The 17,878-nt window shown below is 36.1% G+C and overlaps 2 protein-coding genes across 2 annotated transcripts; one reads left to right on the forward strand and one right to left on the reverse strand.

The window, feature by feature from the left end:
- Positions 1-8,655: 8,655 nt before the first annotated feature.
- LOC145031794 (isocitrate dehydrogenase [NAD] regulatory subunit 3, mitochondrial-like) lies at positions 8,656-10,462 on the forward strand. Its single transcript, XM_078980425.1, has 4 exons — positions 8,656-9,405; positions 9,539-9,778; positions 9,863-9,941; positions 10,024-10,462. The coding sequence occupies exons 1-4, from the start codon at positions 8,857-8,859 to the stop codon at positions 10,296-10,298; spliced, it is 1,143 nt and encodes a 380-aa protein (XP_078836551.1). The 5' UTR covers positions 8,656-8,856; the 3' UTR covers positions 10,299-10,462.
- A 115-nt stretch (positions 10,463-10,577) lies between these two features.
- Positions 10,578-17,016, reverse strand: LOC145031793 (protein STRICTOSIDINE SYNTHASE-LIKE 5-like). The gene is made up of 4 exons (XM_078980423.1): positions 16,500-17,016; positions 11,342-11,649; positions 11,137-11,269; positions 10,578-11,032 (listed from the first exon to the last, which is right to left on the reverse strand). The coding sequence occupies exons 1-4, from the start codon at positions 16,947-16,949 to the stop codon at positions 10,745-10,747; spliced, it is 1,179 nt and encodes a 392-aa protein (XP_078836549.1). The 5' UTR covers positions 16,950-17,016; the 3' UTR covers positions 10,578-10,744.
- Positions 17,017-17,878: the final 862 nt, after the last annotated feature.

The following is a 17,878-nucleotide window of genomic DNA, read 5'->3' on the forward strand; positions in this document are numbered from 1 at the left end:
TGCTAATCTTGTCAATGCTACGGCTACACCCGTAGATTTACAACACTCTAATACTATATGGCTGCTAGTGAATGCTACGGCTACACCCGCAGACTTATAACGCTCTGATACTATCTGACTGCTAGTGAATGCTACGGCTACACCCGCAGGCTTACAACACTCTAACACTGGATCGAACACGCGCTTGCCCCGCACTCAGCTGAACTCATGTCCTGACTGGAATCCCAAACTTGATTCCCTAACGCTTGCTAGTAACATCACAGGAACACGATCTCCTTATTGGCAAGCTTTTCCGAACTTCCATCTCACACTATCCTCAAACCATACAACCGCTTGGGCTCTTCCTTCCCAATAAAGATGCGAAACTTATCCTAGTCTCAAAACTACTCCCGCTTCTGAATCCTTGGGCGATTCTCCCCAACTTTGATTCAACTAATGCCCTACAACACACAAAACTGGAAGAATTCCAAATCCTTCTCACCACCCATGACCAATCTGCTAGAAACCACACTTACCATTGCTAGTGTTTTCAACACTAGCTAATCCAAAAGATCACACAACTTCTAAAAATCCGGATAAATCTCCAGTAATAACCCACTAGACCTAGAAAGCTTTGAATCTCAATTGGAGACCTCGGAATCTCCCACTGCCTCATGACCTCTACCTTAGCCTGGATCGACTAGTACACCCTCCTAGTTGACAGGGTGCCCAAGGAATTGCACCCCGCGCAACTAGAACTCACATTTGGAGAATCTTGCGAAAATTCTCTACCTCCTGAAAGTCTCCAGCACCTCCCTCAGATGCTTTTCGTGCTGCTCCTCAGTCTTGGAATGAACCAAGATGATGTTGTACCTCCCTAATCCCGTAATCTGGGGGATTGCTCTATCACTATTCGCTAATGCTTCTCGGAATGCATTTGGCATATGACATCTCTTGAAAATATAATTCAGACACAAACCGGGGATAACTTAGGGTTACACTTAGTCAACCCTTGGAACAAAAGGCTCCCTTGTGCAGTTTCCCGCAAGTGCTATACTGAATCTGACCCCGCTGGCCTCTCAGAAGCTGGTCCGAAATCTACGGTCTCCTCTCGAGACCCCTCACTATAAGCAAACGATATGGTTCCCTCTTCCCAGTGTGCTCTACGTCAATAGCCCGCTCTCGAGCTCTAGAAGTCATATCATTCAGGGTCTTGCACCCCGAGATACTCATAATCTCCCTACTATCATTCTACTGTATGTTTTGATAACTTACCTACTACATTTCCTCATCCGATGCATATTGTGGTACCATAAGCTCTTTCCCAGACTTGGTAGTGAGCCCTACCACAGTCTTAGTCGTTTGGTGGAGATCTAACACTCTTGCGCCAACTGTTACGCCTCCATTGCCTGGGCACACTTCGCCCAGAATCTGGTCTAAAAGTCATCCCATGACATAGCATCAACCACATCATCACTCAACCCACTACCAACCTTTTCCTATCAATCATGTGCTCTATCCCTCAAGATATAAGAAGCAAGTCGGATCTTGTCTCCTTTCGAGACGTTTGGTACGAAAAATGTTGGCGACATATGCCACTCATCTACTGCTAACAACGGGGTCCCTAACCCCCATGACAATCTGAAGCTTCACAAACTCTGAATTCCTGAAACATCAACGTGCGGGTCCTTATCATGTCTGCAACCTCAGTGCAGAAAGTGCTCGGCCTCTCATCACAATTCTCTATAATGCCCTCCCAGATCATACTAACGATCATAGGAGTCTGGTCAATGATACTGCGCATAACCTCATATGGAGTGAACTCCTTCACCTAATCATCGAGCTTCCCTGCTACAGAGTTCGAGCCTGATCCCTCGTCGACACCAGAACTACCATCTGGTCTACCACATAGCATCACTATACTTGGCAATATACCATCACTAACATCACAATACTTATCCAAACTCGAAGGATCTCACACAATACAAGTTCTCTAGTTTCATCTCAGCCTTCCTTGATTCGAGTACAGATCCTCTGCTTTCAGTAGTATGGGCCCCTACTACCTTCCACATCTATCCGTACTTTCCTCAAGAACTGCCTTGACTACACCAAGTCCCTTCTACTACTACTACTGATCTCATGCTAATTTCATCCTAGGCTTGCCCTAGGGAAATCTCTGACTCCACTAACTCTCTCCCCACCATCAGCTGCATAAGAAGTTCCTACTTTCTTCCCCTAACTAGCTCGCGAATACTATTACATATTACTCAGACTAGACAATTCTTCGAATGAGAGACCCTACCCTACAACGGTTGGACTCAGACAAGAGCTACGAAATAGGGCTAGACCTAACCTTCTGAAATTATTTAGTCCTTGCAATATGTAACTTATCATATTCGTTTACTAGTTAGTGAAAGACAACTAGAACTCCTAGGAGCACAAAGCAAGCAACATTCGGGCGTTGAGTACACATACTAAAGCATATACTACTCTGGCTATCATACTGGCTACTCTGTACTAGCATGCATCTCTCAATAAGCTGGTACACATATAACAGGCACATAAGGCACCCTCCCTAGATCCTTAGCCCTATCTAGCATGCAATTCTTATAAAGCTGATACACATATAATAGGCACATAAGGCATTCTTCCTAGATCCTTAGCCTTATTCTAGCATGCTGTTCTACTGAAATTGAAACTGATATTCATAACATAAACTTGTATGGGTAATTTGGGAGTACTTACTTGAGCTCGGCTGATTGCATGCACCACACCCTTTTCTTTTTTCAAAACTCTTTTCGCTTTTTCTAAAACTCTTTTCTTTATACTTTTTCTAAAAATGTTTTCTTTTCTCAAAATTCTTTTGTAACCATGGTTTTTCTCTTGAAAACTTTATACCATTTCCTTAGTTTGAGTTCAGACACACACGGGAGTGCGCTCGAATCCCTCAAACCAAGGCTCTGATACAAACTTGTAACATCCCAAAAATACAGTCTGAAAATTTCGTTCAATTTAATAATAAAAACCATAGTCGATAAACCTCATATAAAATCATAAGCAATGTATCTCAAAATATTATAACAACTGTCAAGTATATCATAGTATAAACATCCCAGGCTGAACAAATGGTGTGTGCATTGCAATCTTCCCGAGCTCCTCTTTTGAAAACTGAGTACCTGAAACCAAAACTGAAACTGTAAGCACGAAGCTTAGTGAGCTCCCCCAAACTACCACATACCATACAATAACATATAAACACATATTGGGCCTTGCCCACTGCATCATACCGAAGTCCAGAAATTGTATCGGACCAAAGTCCGGAACTAACTGCATCAAACCAAAATCCATAACTGACTGGGACCTTGTCCCCTGCATCGGATTGAAGTCTGGAACTAACTGCATCGGACCGAAGTCCGGAAACTAACTGAGCATAGCATAGCATAAACATATCAACTAGCATGAACACATAAACTGCATACTACATCGAGTCGTTGCCCGAAACACATAACACATAAACACTGTCTGAGCCACGAAGACATCAAACATTCTAACTACTGCATCGGACCAAGGTCCAAAAACTACTACTAATTAAACGGGCCGGAATTGTGGCCTTAGACCCGTTCCTACTGGAAGGAAACTCACCTCACACTGCTGAAGTCCCGCAGACTCAACCCCACACTGCTGAAGTCCTGCAGACTCGACCCCAGCTGCTAGATGACAGATTCTCGATCTGTCAACATCAAAATAACACCTAATTAATAATTGGGTTCCACTACATAACTATAATTACATACTTTGGATAATTACTACATTCCCCAAGCTTGGCTTACCCAAACCCAAGGTCCAAACCCTAGGCCCAAAGTCAACTAGGGATCAAAGCCCAACATATGGCCCAATTTTCTAAATTGGGCCCAAACCTCCACATGGACTTCCCTTAAGGCCCAATTGCTCAGTCCGGTCCAACATGTCTCATTCTAAGGGCCCAATATCGTACAACTATCTAGGCCCAATCTATGGCCCAATTTTCCAAATTGGGCCCAATCCTTCATATGGGCCTTACCCTAGAGCCCAACTAATTACTCTAGTCCATTTAATTATTCTTGGATGGCCCAACACAAAGCCCAAGTGAAATTAGGGTTTCTCATAAAATAATAATTAGGGTTAAGTGTTTCTCACTTAACCCATTAAGGGCTGAACCCACTAAGGACTTAATCAATTAAGTCCATTATTGCTTAGATTAATTTCTCTCAATGATTATTATTTAACATTTCACTTATTAAATAATTCCCATGTGTGTGTCCTGATAATTTCTCAAATGTTCATATTTTCTCAATTAGCCCATTAAGGACTTTGTCCATTAAGTTCTTTACACTACTAGATAAATGGCATGGAATAGTTTGGGCTTAATTCACAATCCAATCCCAATGGCCCAAAAGTGGGTCCAAAAAGGTCCAAGACCTAAATGCTAACAATTAGGGTCTTCCACACAAACATGGCCCAATAGGCCCAACACCAATCTCTAAGCCCATTAGGGTTTGCTAGCGGGTCACCACCCACTACCATCTCGGGTAGTGGTGGTTGATGGCGGCTCACGGCGGCGGCCACCACCCTAAGGTGGTGGTTTTCCATTTCTTTTCATTAATATTTTGGAAATTACAATTACAATGCTTTATATACACACACATACACTAACACACACACACAACCACCCTAGTGGTGGTCAGCGGTGGTACAAGGCGGCAGCCACCACCTCACGGTGGTGGTGGCGGCAAATCTTGATTTTTCGGCTTGACAAAAACACTCAAACAAAATAGTTACATCCACACACACTACACCCTTTGCCCGGAAAAAGCACATAACCACCCACCTGTGGTGTTTTGCGGTGACAGCCACAACTTTAGGACGGCAGGCACCACCTTACGGTGGTGGCGGTGGTTTCCCTCGCTTCCCGATCAAACTGCCACACCCACGAAATAACACAAACCACTCGGACTTGAAACAATAATGCAGTAGCGCCTACGTGAACACGAACATGGAGGCTAGAACACACACGACAACCACCCTCGGGGTGGTAGCTGTCGACTGGAGCAACAGGCGACGGTCGCGACTGATTGAAGCACTGAATCGACTGGTGGCGATCGCAATAGCTCCGCTCGTAAAACCCTCACAACCCCGTCGCCAAAACCTTTGACCCGATGAACTCTCTCTCTTTCTCTCTATATATATATATATCCTTCTCTCTCTCCGACGGAACACATGGAGGAATTCTGGTGGTGCTAGGCGATCAGAAAACGAACAAAGGATTGCGGCTATTAAGCAACGGCGGAAGGAGGATGGCAGCAGCTCCAGTCGTCTACTTCCGACGTGACCTTCAGGTGATGCACACACTCGGTAAGCTGAGGGTAATACGGCGGTTCACAGTCGCGTTTATGGAGGGGACGGTGGCTCGGCTAGCGGCCTTGTCTGATCGGAACACGGACACGAAGGAGAGAGATGACGGCTGGGGGAGGGGGGTCATAAGGTGATGGCGGATGCTAGAAGGTTAAGGTTAGGGTTTTGGGAGGTATGACCTTATGACAGGAATGATATACCACCGGGATCAATCCCGTGTTCATTCAAACTTCAAGGGAAATTGACACTTTTAGTCCCTTCTCATAACTCTTCAAAACAAATCCGTAATTTACACTTCAACCCCCAACACTCCCAATTCCTTTCAATTTAGATCCTAAAAATTACCAAGCAGCCCCAATTCTAAAACCCTTTTCAAATTACATCTGAAACTTACTCTTTTAACCCCCGAATTCTAAAATTCTTCACAAATTAGTCTGGGACTTACATTTACTAATTTATTTAAATAAACGGGGCGTTACAATACCAAAAAAGAAAACCGACCCACCCACCCCTTCCAAAATCACATCATGACCCGCCTCCTACTTCCACATCATCTATCTCCTTCTGCAACTCCAAGACTTTACTTCCTTCTTCTAGCTTTAAATCACAAAAATGGCAAGAAATAGCTCAATATCACCCAAGGTTGAGTAAGGTTTCGAGAGTGGGCTCTGGAGGTGATGGAGGCTCGGGTGGAGACCTGTTATGATGCTTAAATAGGGTGCAAACCCTAAAGATTAGGGTTTCCTCCTGATGAACCTACTCGTCGAGTCAGGCTTACGACTCGTCGAGTAGACCACTTAAGACCTGCGTCCAATCTGGCATCTACTCGACGAGTTAGGACTACCAACTCGTTGAGTGGCTCTAAAAATAAATACTTAAATAAATTAAATGCGTACCAGGAACGGAGCGTTACAATGACTTTCCAGCTTCCCTAACCCATTGCCATATGTCAAGCCCAATAGTAAACTAAAAATTGGTCAGATTCTCTTCCATTTCGCAGCTGTCTAGACCAACTAGAACTCACACCTGTCACCCCTACAACTCTATCAAGCACTAAACAATCCTTGTTAGATTCAACCACATATAAGTTAGGAAAAAGATCCTTTAAAGCTACATATCCACACCACACATCTTTCCAAAAAATGTTTTATCCCCCGTACCCATTTTTCTTTTTAAGAGATTATTAATAACGATACCTTTAACACTTACCTTCGTATCAATTTGCGAGATATCAAACCACACACCTTTTATGACTTTCTTTGCCAAGGGCTTTCAATCAAAATAAACTTTAAAATTTTTGATACATAGAAAATATATAACTAAAGAAAATCAAACATCTAACAAGAAGGTAGAGATGATGAGATCTGGTGATCACTTGATTCTTGAGTTAAGCATTTTAATAAGAGTTGTCATATGTCCGTATCTCATTGGGTTCAGTTTTAGTTAACACACTCCAAAAAGGGTGACATTATATTCTAAAGGGAAAATGACTCTTGAGGGTAATTAACTTTTGCGTTTGTACGCATTTGGTCCCTTTCCTTTTTTTTTGTATTCAATATACCATCGAACTTGTTGTTTGCGTTCACCATAACCCTTTTGACCGACTTTTGACCTGTGATAGCCGGTCAAAGGGTTATGGTGAACACAAACAACAAGTTCGATGGTATATTGAGTACAAAAAAAAGGAAAGGGACCAAATGAGAACGAACTCAACAGTCGATTACCCTCTTGAGACATTTTGCCCGAAAAGTTAAATGAAATAAAAATTGCAAAATTATCAAAGACTGTAACCTTCTTTGGCTATAATGTATATGAAGAGCGTTTCAAAGGGGTAACCTTGTTAAAACATAGTCTATGTTATGCTTACTGTGGTTAACTGTCAACACCTCTCTGCAAAAGGATATGACTGTGTATGAGAGGTATATTTATTAGCATAAATGTTTACCTCAAGGTATATTTTGGTGATGTGTCTACAAAAGTAGCATGATATTATACATATTTATGTTGTATCTTATCCCATGAATTCGATCTTAAAGCTAAGTAAACTCAAAAATCACAACACTTGTGATTCCACTCGTTTGTAGACTTGTCTAGAATCCATGATACGATAAATCATTTGATTGGAAATGTAAATGTAGTCATGAAATGCGCCTGCTTAGTCAAGATTCCCCTAATAAATATTCAAGTGCATTACAAAGTTGTACGTGTATGAATAATGTTCTTTCGTGAGTTATGTTTTGAAGAGAAGCAAGAATGAATCTCATAAAGTCATTAATATCAGTTAGAGATGACGTAGGATTTGTTGTAAATGAGTAAAGGGAAAATGAATCAGGAGGGGTAACCAACTGTTACATTTGTTCTCATTTGGTCCCTTTTTTTTGTACTCAATATACCATCGAACTTGTTGTTTGTGTTCACCATAACCCTTTGACCGGCTATCACAGGTCAAAAGTCGGTCAAAAGGGTTATGGTGAACACAAACAACAAGTTCGATGATATATTGAATACAAAAAAAGGAAAGGAACCAAATGAGTACAAACACAAAAGTTAATTACCCTCAAGAGTCATTTTCCCTATTCTAAATCTAAAATAATAATAATAATAAGTTTCTATATGAAATAAATAATTGGATTTAAGTTTATTTTATTTTCGATAACCAAATTATATATATATATATATTAATTACCAAAATTGGTTTGTGAGGCATTTTACTATTTATTTCAACTTGTCCATTCTGTTATGATGTTATTTCTTTAGTCTATGATCTTGCCAGGTTACATATTTCTTTTTTCTATTTCCAAATCCAAATTTACTAAAAGCAAATCATGTTATATATTATAAACATTGATTATTAAACGTAAAGAAACATTCTTTTTGTTAATAGTCATTTTGATTCTGATCATAAAAGATTTTTATATTTACATTTTTCACTTTCAATTAATTTTTATTTAACAATTTTCACCCTTATAATTTTAAAATTAAATTATTAATATTTTATACATTACGATTTACTCATTTATTATATTTTGACAACTGACATACATTTTTAATAATCCTTTTTCAAAACACACTTTTAAGTTTTATTTCCGTCCGCCTCCTATATACTAGGAATTCCGCAGCATCGCGCGAACGGTCCAAACCCTAGTTACTTATTTAATTATCAATTTAGAGCGTACATGTTACATTGGAATATATATATATATATATATATATATATATATATATATATATATATATATATATATATATATATATTTGTCAATGATATATTCCTTTTGTCACATATTTGTTAGAGAACATTTTGATTAACATAATATTCGTCAAAAGCCGTAGAACGGAAAAAACAGCTTTTATGGGTTCTCCTCTCGGAAAAGCCCGTTAATGGCAGAGCGTTGAGAAGAAGCTAAAAATTACCATTACGAGTTAAGAACACACAGTAAAACAATTTTTGCACAGATCTCCGGAAACCCATATATACCTCTTAAAATGGCTCAAAGAACAGTTCCAATTCTAAAGAAACTCTTCTCCGATACCCCTCCTCATCTCCGATCATGCCTACGCTCCATAACCTACATGCCGCGACCCGGACGCGGCGGCTCGATACCCGTTAACCCTATCACCGGTGAGGGTATTCCAAGACCCGTTACTCTAATCCCTGGCGATGGGATCGGCCCTTTGGTGACCGACGCCGTTGAACAAGTCTTCGAGGCAATGCGCGCACCGGTTACCTTCGAGAAATTTGAAGTTCATGGCGACATGAACACGATACCCGATGATGTTATGGCTTCGATTAAGAAGAATCGAGTTTGTTTGAAGGGCGGATTGATTACGCCGGTGGGCGGAGGGGTTAATTCGTTGAATCTTCTGTTGAGGAAAGAACTAGATTTGTATGTCTCGCTTGTGAGCTGTTTTAATCTGCCTGGGTTGCCTTCGAGGCATGAAAACGTCGATATCGTGGTGATCAGGGAGAACACGGAGGGGGAGTATTCGGGTTTGGAGCATGAGGTTGTTCCTGGCGTCGTTGAAAGTCTCAAGGTACATTTGGGTTTCTTAATTTCATTATCATCGCATGCTTGTTGTTCGATGAAATGCGTATGTGAAATCAACCACTCTTGAACTGCAGTACATGTGTTTCTTTCTATTGTGTCTGATTATGGTGTCGTTTTAGGTGATAACAAAGTTCTGCTCTGAACGCATAGCACAGTATGCTTTTGAATATGCTCACCTCAACAACAGAAAGACTGTAACAGCTGTTCATAAAGCAAACATCATGAAGCTTGCAGATGGTCTTTTCTTGGAATCATGTAGGGAGATTGCTAAAAGATATCCCAACATCAAATACAACGAAATCATTGTTGATAATTGCTGCATGCAACTTGTTTCAAAGCCTGAGCAATTCGATGTCATGGTATGTTTAATCTTATCTTCTTAATCTATCATACACCATCATTTTTCCATTTTTTTACACATTCTTCCTCACTGAATCTTTCAGGTGACTCCTAACCTTTATGGCAACCTAGTTGCAAACACTGCTGCTGGAATAGCAGGTGGGACAGGTGTCATGCCAGGAGGTAAGTACTCTTGTTGCTATTTCTTGATTTTCTTGAATTTAGAGCTAATTAATAACAACCATTATGATTGGAATTGTTGCAGGAAATGTTGGAACTGAGTATGCAATCTTTGAGCAAGGTGCATCAGCTGGGAATGTTGGGAAACCAAAAATTGTTGAGAAGAAGAGAGCAAACCCTGTGGCTTTATTCCTCTCATCAGCCATGATGCTCAGACACCTTCAGCTTCCTGATTATGCAGATCGCCTTGAAAATGCAGTGAAACGTGTCATTTTTGAAGGAAAATATCGCACAAAAGATCTTGGAGGAAGTAGCACTACACAAGAAGTTGCTGATGCAGTCATATCTGCGCTAGAATGACTCGAATCTTGAGTGTAATTTTCCATTTTTGCCACTTTGATTTTCTTATCATTCTTTACACAATGGTTCTACACTTTTAGTTTGAATAAGTCGATCCATGAAAGTGTGATCTGTAAAGAGAAATGATCGGTTTTGGTCTTTGGTATTGATAATGGTTGTACAAATCTTCACTTCGGTTGCTTTTTAAGCTTTCCATGACTATTTTCAATGATGAGGATAAGGAGGACATTTACGTCTTTTGCACAAACATCAAAATGCTACGTTGCTATAAATGGGAAGTAATCAAAAGTAGGTCGTTCTTATTAGTAAAACTTAAATTACATTGTTAAAATTGAAAATTTTAATAAAGTACGTTACTATTTCTCCGAGTTAACTTTTTTAAAAACAAGTGGACATATACATTAATCTTCTTTAACAACAAACCAGTATAAAAAAACAAGTGTTGATCATGTTGTTGAAGAGGATTCAGTAGCAGGATATTGAGTAAGGTTGAGGCGAATAATGAAGTTCTTTGCAAGATTCCCGAGATACAAATGTTCACCGATCTTAATTCCTGTTGTAACAAATGTCAGTTTAGGGTCATAGTATCGCTCAACTGGCTTCCCATCCAAATTTACGGCTAGTACCCCTGAGTTTTTCTCTACAGAAGGCCTTTTCAAGTACTTTTCTAAAAATGCTAAAACTTTTCGAAAGTATGGATATTTACGCGCGAGGTCCCATTCGTATGTATGCTCCTGCCATAAAGTAAATTGTATAAATCAGCTAGACACAGTTCAAGCCCAATCAACTGACAGTCTGACATCATATATCTAACATGGTATCAGAGCAATCAACTTACAGTGGGAATCGCAATCCAGTATTGGCCTTGGCCATCGTACCGAATATTGTCAGGCATACCGGGCAATCTATCAATAAAAACATCGATTGAACCCTCTTTTTCCCCTTCTAAATAGTACCTCATGCATCTCATCCTTCGATTCACAATACCAACATGTTAAAATTGTAATGAAATGAGGAAAAGGGAAGTGAGATGTTGACATTACATTGGGGTTTCGCAGAAGATGACAAAGTCTTGATTTGGGGAAATTTCAACGCCATTAGCATAGTAGAGATCTCGAGCAATGACTTTGGTTTGCTTTGTGGATGGATCATAGCTCATGAATCTTCCGTAAGGTCGATTTTCGAATATGTCTAATGCGAAATCGTGCAAGTTGTATTTCCAAGAGGCGTCTGTGAAGTACAATACACCGTTTTTTGCAACGACTACATCGTCTGTGGTTCCAAATTTTACACCCTCGGCCTCATCTGTCAAGGCTTCTATTTCGCCATCTTGGGTTATTTTAAGTAGTCCCTATAAAAGTAAAAAGTAATGAACAAAAAACTAAAGTCATGTTTCACACGTTGAAGGGAACTCTTAAATGAGGCTAGGTCGGGGTTATTTGAAAATTTTATATCGACGGACTATATAGTATATATATTGATAATCAAAATTTTTTGGCAAGTTAACTTTTTCGTTAAATTTTGGGCGACAGTGTTCGGGTTTTCTAGAAAACCAATTAATTGTTTTAAAGTTGCAAGTGTTGGAATTTTGTGCTATAAATACATGAGTCGCGTCTTCATTTTCATTTAATGCTCGTTTTGTCTTCTTTACAATATCACAGATATGTCAAAGCCATGTTTATGAGAAGAGTTCATGGGATCGTCTCTTGAAACTCTTAAAACTGGAGGAGATCTTGGGAGGAATTTGCCTAGATCCATCAACAGCATAGTAGAGATACATTCGAGTTTTATACATTTTGACTTAATATATTTTTTAATATTTTCATACTTATTCAAGTTTAGAATATTCGCATTTTTTGGTCATTTTTATATTTTTATATGTTTTTCTTTTTTTGTCTATAATAGCACTTTTATATTTTTTTAGTCATATATATATATATATATATATATATATATATATATATATATATATACTAAAATGCTTTGCACTGGCCGGATACTGAATTGGGCCTGAAATAATCCGGTTCGGTCAATTACAACTAAAAAAATGGATGATGACTTAAAAGGTTAATATATTGTTTGATTTATACACATTTGATCACTTAGTTTATTTTTTGTCCACATTTACCCTTTCAACTTGTTAAATTGTACACATTCAGTCTTTATAACTTAAGGGTGTTCACGGGGCGGTTCGGATCAGATAGTAATAAAATTGTGAATCGTGACCTCGGGGCGGGTACCTCATGCACACTAACCGAAACCGAACCGTATTAACAACAAAAACCGAACTGAACTGAACCGTATGAAAGCGGGTAATCACGGCTCAGTTCATGGGTACCCAGTAAAATATAAAAAATTAGTAAGTCAAAGAGTTAGAAAAAAACATACTAAAGTTTAAAAAACGTAATGAAGTTCAAATATCATATATTATAATTTTTATAATAAATACAATAATAAAAATAACAAGAAAATCAAATGAATTTAAAATTGCAAAATTGGAGTTGTTCATAAGGATTTTTGTTTGGGTTATTGGACTCGTAGATCAATCAAAACAATACTAATGAAATAATATTTTTTTACTAATATATATATATATATATATATATATATATATATATATATATATATATATATATATATATATATATATATATATATAAGGTAAAGTGAATATACCTAACAACCCTATATAAGCTTAGGTACCTAACTCCATAATACTATATCGGTTTGTATCATATTTACATTATAATTGCCTAAGGTTCTTAAACTTCAACCTCATAACTTGATTACTTCCAAAATCTTTGGACTTTCACAAATATCTTTCTTTTACATCACGTCTTTCTATCGAATACCACCTGATGGGCTTCATATCCTACCGATACAAATGAAAGGATGTACGAGAAATATAATGATGAATTTCCAAATTTTTTTGAAGTAAATCAAGTTTAGGGATGAAGTTTAAGAAACTTGGATGATTGCAATGAAAATTTAATACAAAATGACGTAGTTTGATGAGGTTAGGTACCTAAGCTTATATAAGGTTGTTAGGTATATTCACTTTACCCATATATATATATATATATATATATATATATATATATATATATATATATATATATATATATATATATATATATATATATATATATTATCAAACGGTTCAGTTCGGGTATTCGCGGATACCTAAATATGAAAACCAAAAACCGACCCGTTGATATCCGGTTTTTTCGGTTTCAGATTGGCCGGTTAGGCTCGATTTTTCGGTTTTTTTGCACACCCTTATTATGACCGGTTATTTCAGGTTAGCCGGTAAAAATGTCTTAATAGGGTAATATATTTCTCATTTTGTACACATTTAGTCCTTAATGTTATTGTACACATTTAGTCCTTAATGTTATTGTACACATTTAGTCCTTACTTTTTTTTTTGTTGCAAAATATATATATATATATATATATATATATATATATATATATATATATATATATATATTTGTTTTTGTACTCATTCAATACTTATGAATATTTTCTTTAAGTTTTTCTCACAACATCTTACGTGAAACCATCATTAACGAGGTGTTTTAGGCTTTTGATAATTATGTCAATCGCGATCTCGATTATTTGGTTGCTTAGGTCATGTGTTTTGAACGTCATAACTTTTTCATACTATCTCAGATTTCAACGATCTTTATATCTATGCGTTTATATTTTAGTCTACTACAACTTTTATTTAAATTACTCCCGTTAAAAAGTAATATATTTTTTAATTATGATCTTTATCTCCATACGTTCTTTATGAACGCATGTATGGATGTTTTATTATAAAATCGTAGGTAAAAACATATTATATTTTAACGGGAGTAATATTAACGAAAGTTATAACAGACTTAAAAAACGAACACATAGATATAACGATTGTTAAAATTAGATATCATATGAAGAAGTTACGACGTTCGGAATACAAAACCTAAGCCAAACCACAAGACCTATGCAAACAAGCAGTCGAGGCCGCGATGGACATAAGTATCAACAGCCCCAAACACCTCATCAATGATAGTATCACGTTAGATGTCGTGAGAAAAACCCTAAATAAATCATTCATAAATACTTAATTGGTACAAAAACAAAAAAAGACATATTTTAAAACAAAAAAATATTAAAGACTAAATGTGTACAAAAATATTAAATACTAAATGTGTACAAAATGAGAAATATATTACTCTAATAAGTCAATTTTCCGTCTAACCTGGAGTAACCGGTCACAAGGACTAAATGTGTACAATTTAAAAAGTTGAAGGGGTAAATGTGGACGAAAAAAAACTCGGTTATCCCAAATATGTATAAATTGAAAAATATATTACCCTTTTAAGTTTTAAGTCGTTATCCATTTAACATCCACCTCTAGATGAGTGATGTTATGTTTTTTTTTATATATAACAAAAATATTAGAAAAGAAATTAATACATCTCATTTTATATATAAATTTTTTTGTATAAATATATTGTTCAAAAGCTAAATATTATGTAATTTTAAATATGTTAAAGAACATATATTTTGTCTTTAAATGCATATTAATTCAATGATGTATAACTTTATTTTTATTAAAGAAAAACTGAAAGGATTAATGATAAAAATGAATAACGATTGTATTTAAATAAAAGTTATAAATATTTTAAAGCATAAGAAAGTAATAAATGTTTAAGGGATACATTCAAATTTTAGAAAATATCAAATATACAAAGAAAAACTACATTTGGGTGCACTTTAACAATTGTTGAAAGTACAAGGACCATGACTCAAAATGGTTAGTTGCATGAAGAAAAAAAAACGGCCAGTGGATGAAAGGAAACAGACAAAGCACGTGAATAAGGGTTTTATTAATAGCCATAGCCCGTCCTTTTGGACAATTGTGCCTATTTTCAGAAATGTTAAAAGCGAGTACTAGACAAATTATAGGGGCAATTTGCATCACATATGGACTATTTGTAATTAAAACATCTTATATATTTATGACTCTTTATTTATTTATTTTTTAATTTAGATAAATTAAATATTTTTTTATATTTTCTTTTTATCTATCATTTTATACACGTTAAATAGTTATAAATATATTAATATTTTTAATTTTATTAAATATGACAAATGTTGCCATTTAACGTTCCTAAGACGATGGCTAGCAAGAAAATATAGAAGAATATTTAATTTTCTTTTAGTTTAAATTGCTGTGTCTTGTTTATATTTTATACATTATTTCAAATGTAAAAATAATGTTTGAGAATTATTAAATTTACGTGAGTTGAGATTGAGGGAAGTGGGAGCAATAAAATTATAAAAGAGGCAACAAGCAAAAAAAAAAAGATATTTGGAATAGTAGAAAGAGTTCGGAAGAAATAAAATCAATAAAAATAATCAAACTTTAAGGAAATTATAATATGCAAATCCAACACAACTTTTATGGTTATTAAAATATCTTTTAAATCATAAATAAAACATGAGAAATTAAATTACCTCCTACCTTTTATGCCTACAATTATTCCTACCCACTAAAATTATGACAAATCATCATTCAATTTAATTGTAATTGATATATTCCTAATATAACCTTAATGAGTTAGTTAAAAAAATATAGAATGATGATACTTATCATAATTTTATTGGGTAGAAATATTTATAGGTATAAAAAATAGGAAGCAATTTAATTTCTCATAAAACATATACTTTCTTATCAAAATAAATATGTACTTTATCTAAGTCGGACTTAAAAGGTGTCATTTTCATGTCAATTTTGTTTCCATAAAAGCATTGAATTAAATGAAAGCGGCCTCTTAGATCTAGAAGTTCATTTTTTTAAGACATTTATTTACTTAATTAATACATATATACAAATATATGTATTTGGCAACCAGTTGACTTACGTTTCACGTTATATCACGTCCAGGCGCTGTCTAGATAATGAATAAAATATTGTGTTATCTAAAAAGCCAATCTTTAAATTTCGTTAATTAGAAAAATAAAATGAAAAACAAATAAATTTAAATTTATCAAAAAAAAAAAAAAAGAATTAATTCAATTCACTGATTTTTTTTTTTCAATCACATGCGCGTGATGCCACCTTACCAGATTTTATCTTGTCGAGGTTTTGTCTGTGTATTATTACTATTATTATATATTATATTATATACTCCAAAGAGTAGATACAAACCTTAAAAGCATCAGCGACGTAAACTTCGCCGGAGTAACCAAGAGCGAGTCCAAGAGGCCGGCCACCAGTGTTAACCCAATCCTCCACCACCGAGTCATTCACCGTCACTCGCTTGATCCAGCCATCCACACAGCCGGTGTAAATAACCCCTAACTTCGGGTCATACAGGATGTCTTCAGGAGCCGATAACTGACCCTCCCCTATCTTTTCGGAACCATGGAGCACTCGAGGATTGGTTCGTGGTATTGCAGAAATCGGTTTCTTAGCTAACTCGTCGGAGGAGTAGGGAGCCGCATCGAAGGTATCAAATCGGACTAGAAGTAAAGCTATCACGACGGTGGCCACGGCGGAGAGGAATAAACCCAGACGCCAAGACATGGTGTTTTGGATTGTTGTGGCGGAGAGATTTGGTGGCGCGTTGGGGGACGATGAGCGAGTTGACTCGGCCATATGGTATGTGAATCCGTGAATGTAGCTGTGATGAGCCGTTGTGTAGTGTAGCGGAGAGATCTTACGTGCACAACAAAATATATAGTGGTTGGATTATTAAATGCAATTTAGTTAAATTTAGATATATTTTTTATTGCTAACTATTAAAATGGAAACTGATTTGTAGACAATACTTTTTCTCCGTACACAACAATTTGTGCTTTAAAGTATTGTATTGTACAACTCTATAATGCATAAATTGTTGTGTACGAATCACTTCCCTATTAAAATACTTCAAGTTTTGTGTTATTTTGGTGTAAAAATATATGGGTGAAACGGTTCTTTATATGTCTAAAAGATTGTGAATAAATTGAGAAATGAAAATAGGGTAAATAATGAAAAAAAAGGTTATTATATTATCATAAAATTTTGATTTTGATATCAAATTATTTATATCATTATATTTATAATTATGTTAGAATATCAATCAAATGATTGGTTCTCGATGTTCTTTCGGTAACCATTTTTTTAAATATTGTAATAAAATCATTAAGTTTATCAAAATTTTGATTTTGACATCGAGTTTCAAATTGCAAGAAAGACATTATATTCCCATAAAATTTCGATTCTGATACCAATTTTTTTTTCTTAATTATGTCATTACATTTAAAATTTTATTGTAATTTCAACCAACTGAGTGATTTAGGAGATGTTATTGTAATTTAAAAGTTCGATTTGTATAACAAATAAATGAAGGTCAGTCAAATAGTTCAAACTCGCTTACAAGTCAGTGAAAAGGGCATAGTCACCATTTCAAAAGATGTTATTGTGATTTAGAAGCTTGATTTGCACAACCAATAAATGAAGACCTCTACAATGTCGATTTAGTGGTTCAAACTCACTGTGTATCACCTGGATCGACCTTGTAGGGCTCTTCATTTAATTGTTGT

Source organism: Lactuca saligna, chromosome 2, assembly GCF_052625555.1.
Source record: "Lactuca saligna cultivar CGN05327 chromosome 2, ASM5262555v1, whole genome shotgun sequence".
In the NCBI taxonomy this organism is placed as follows: domain Eukaryota; kingdom Viridiplantae; phylum Streptophyta; class Magnoliopsida; order Asterales; family Asteraceae; genus Lactuca; species Lactuca saligna.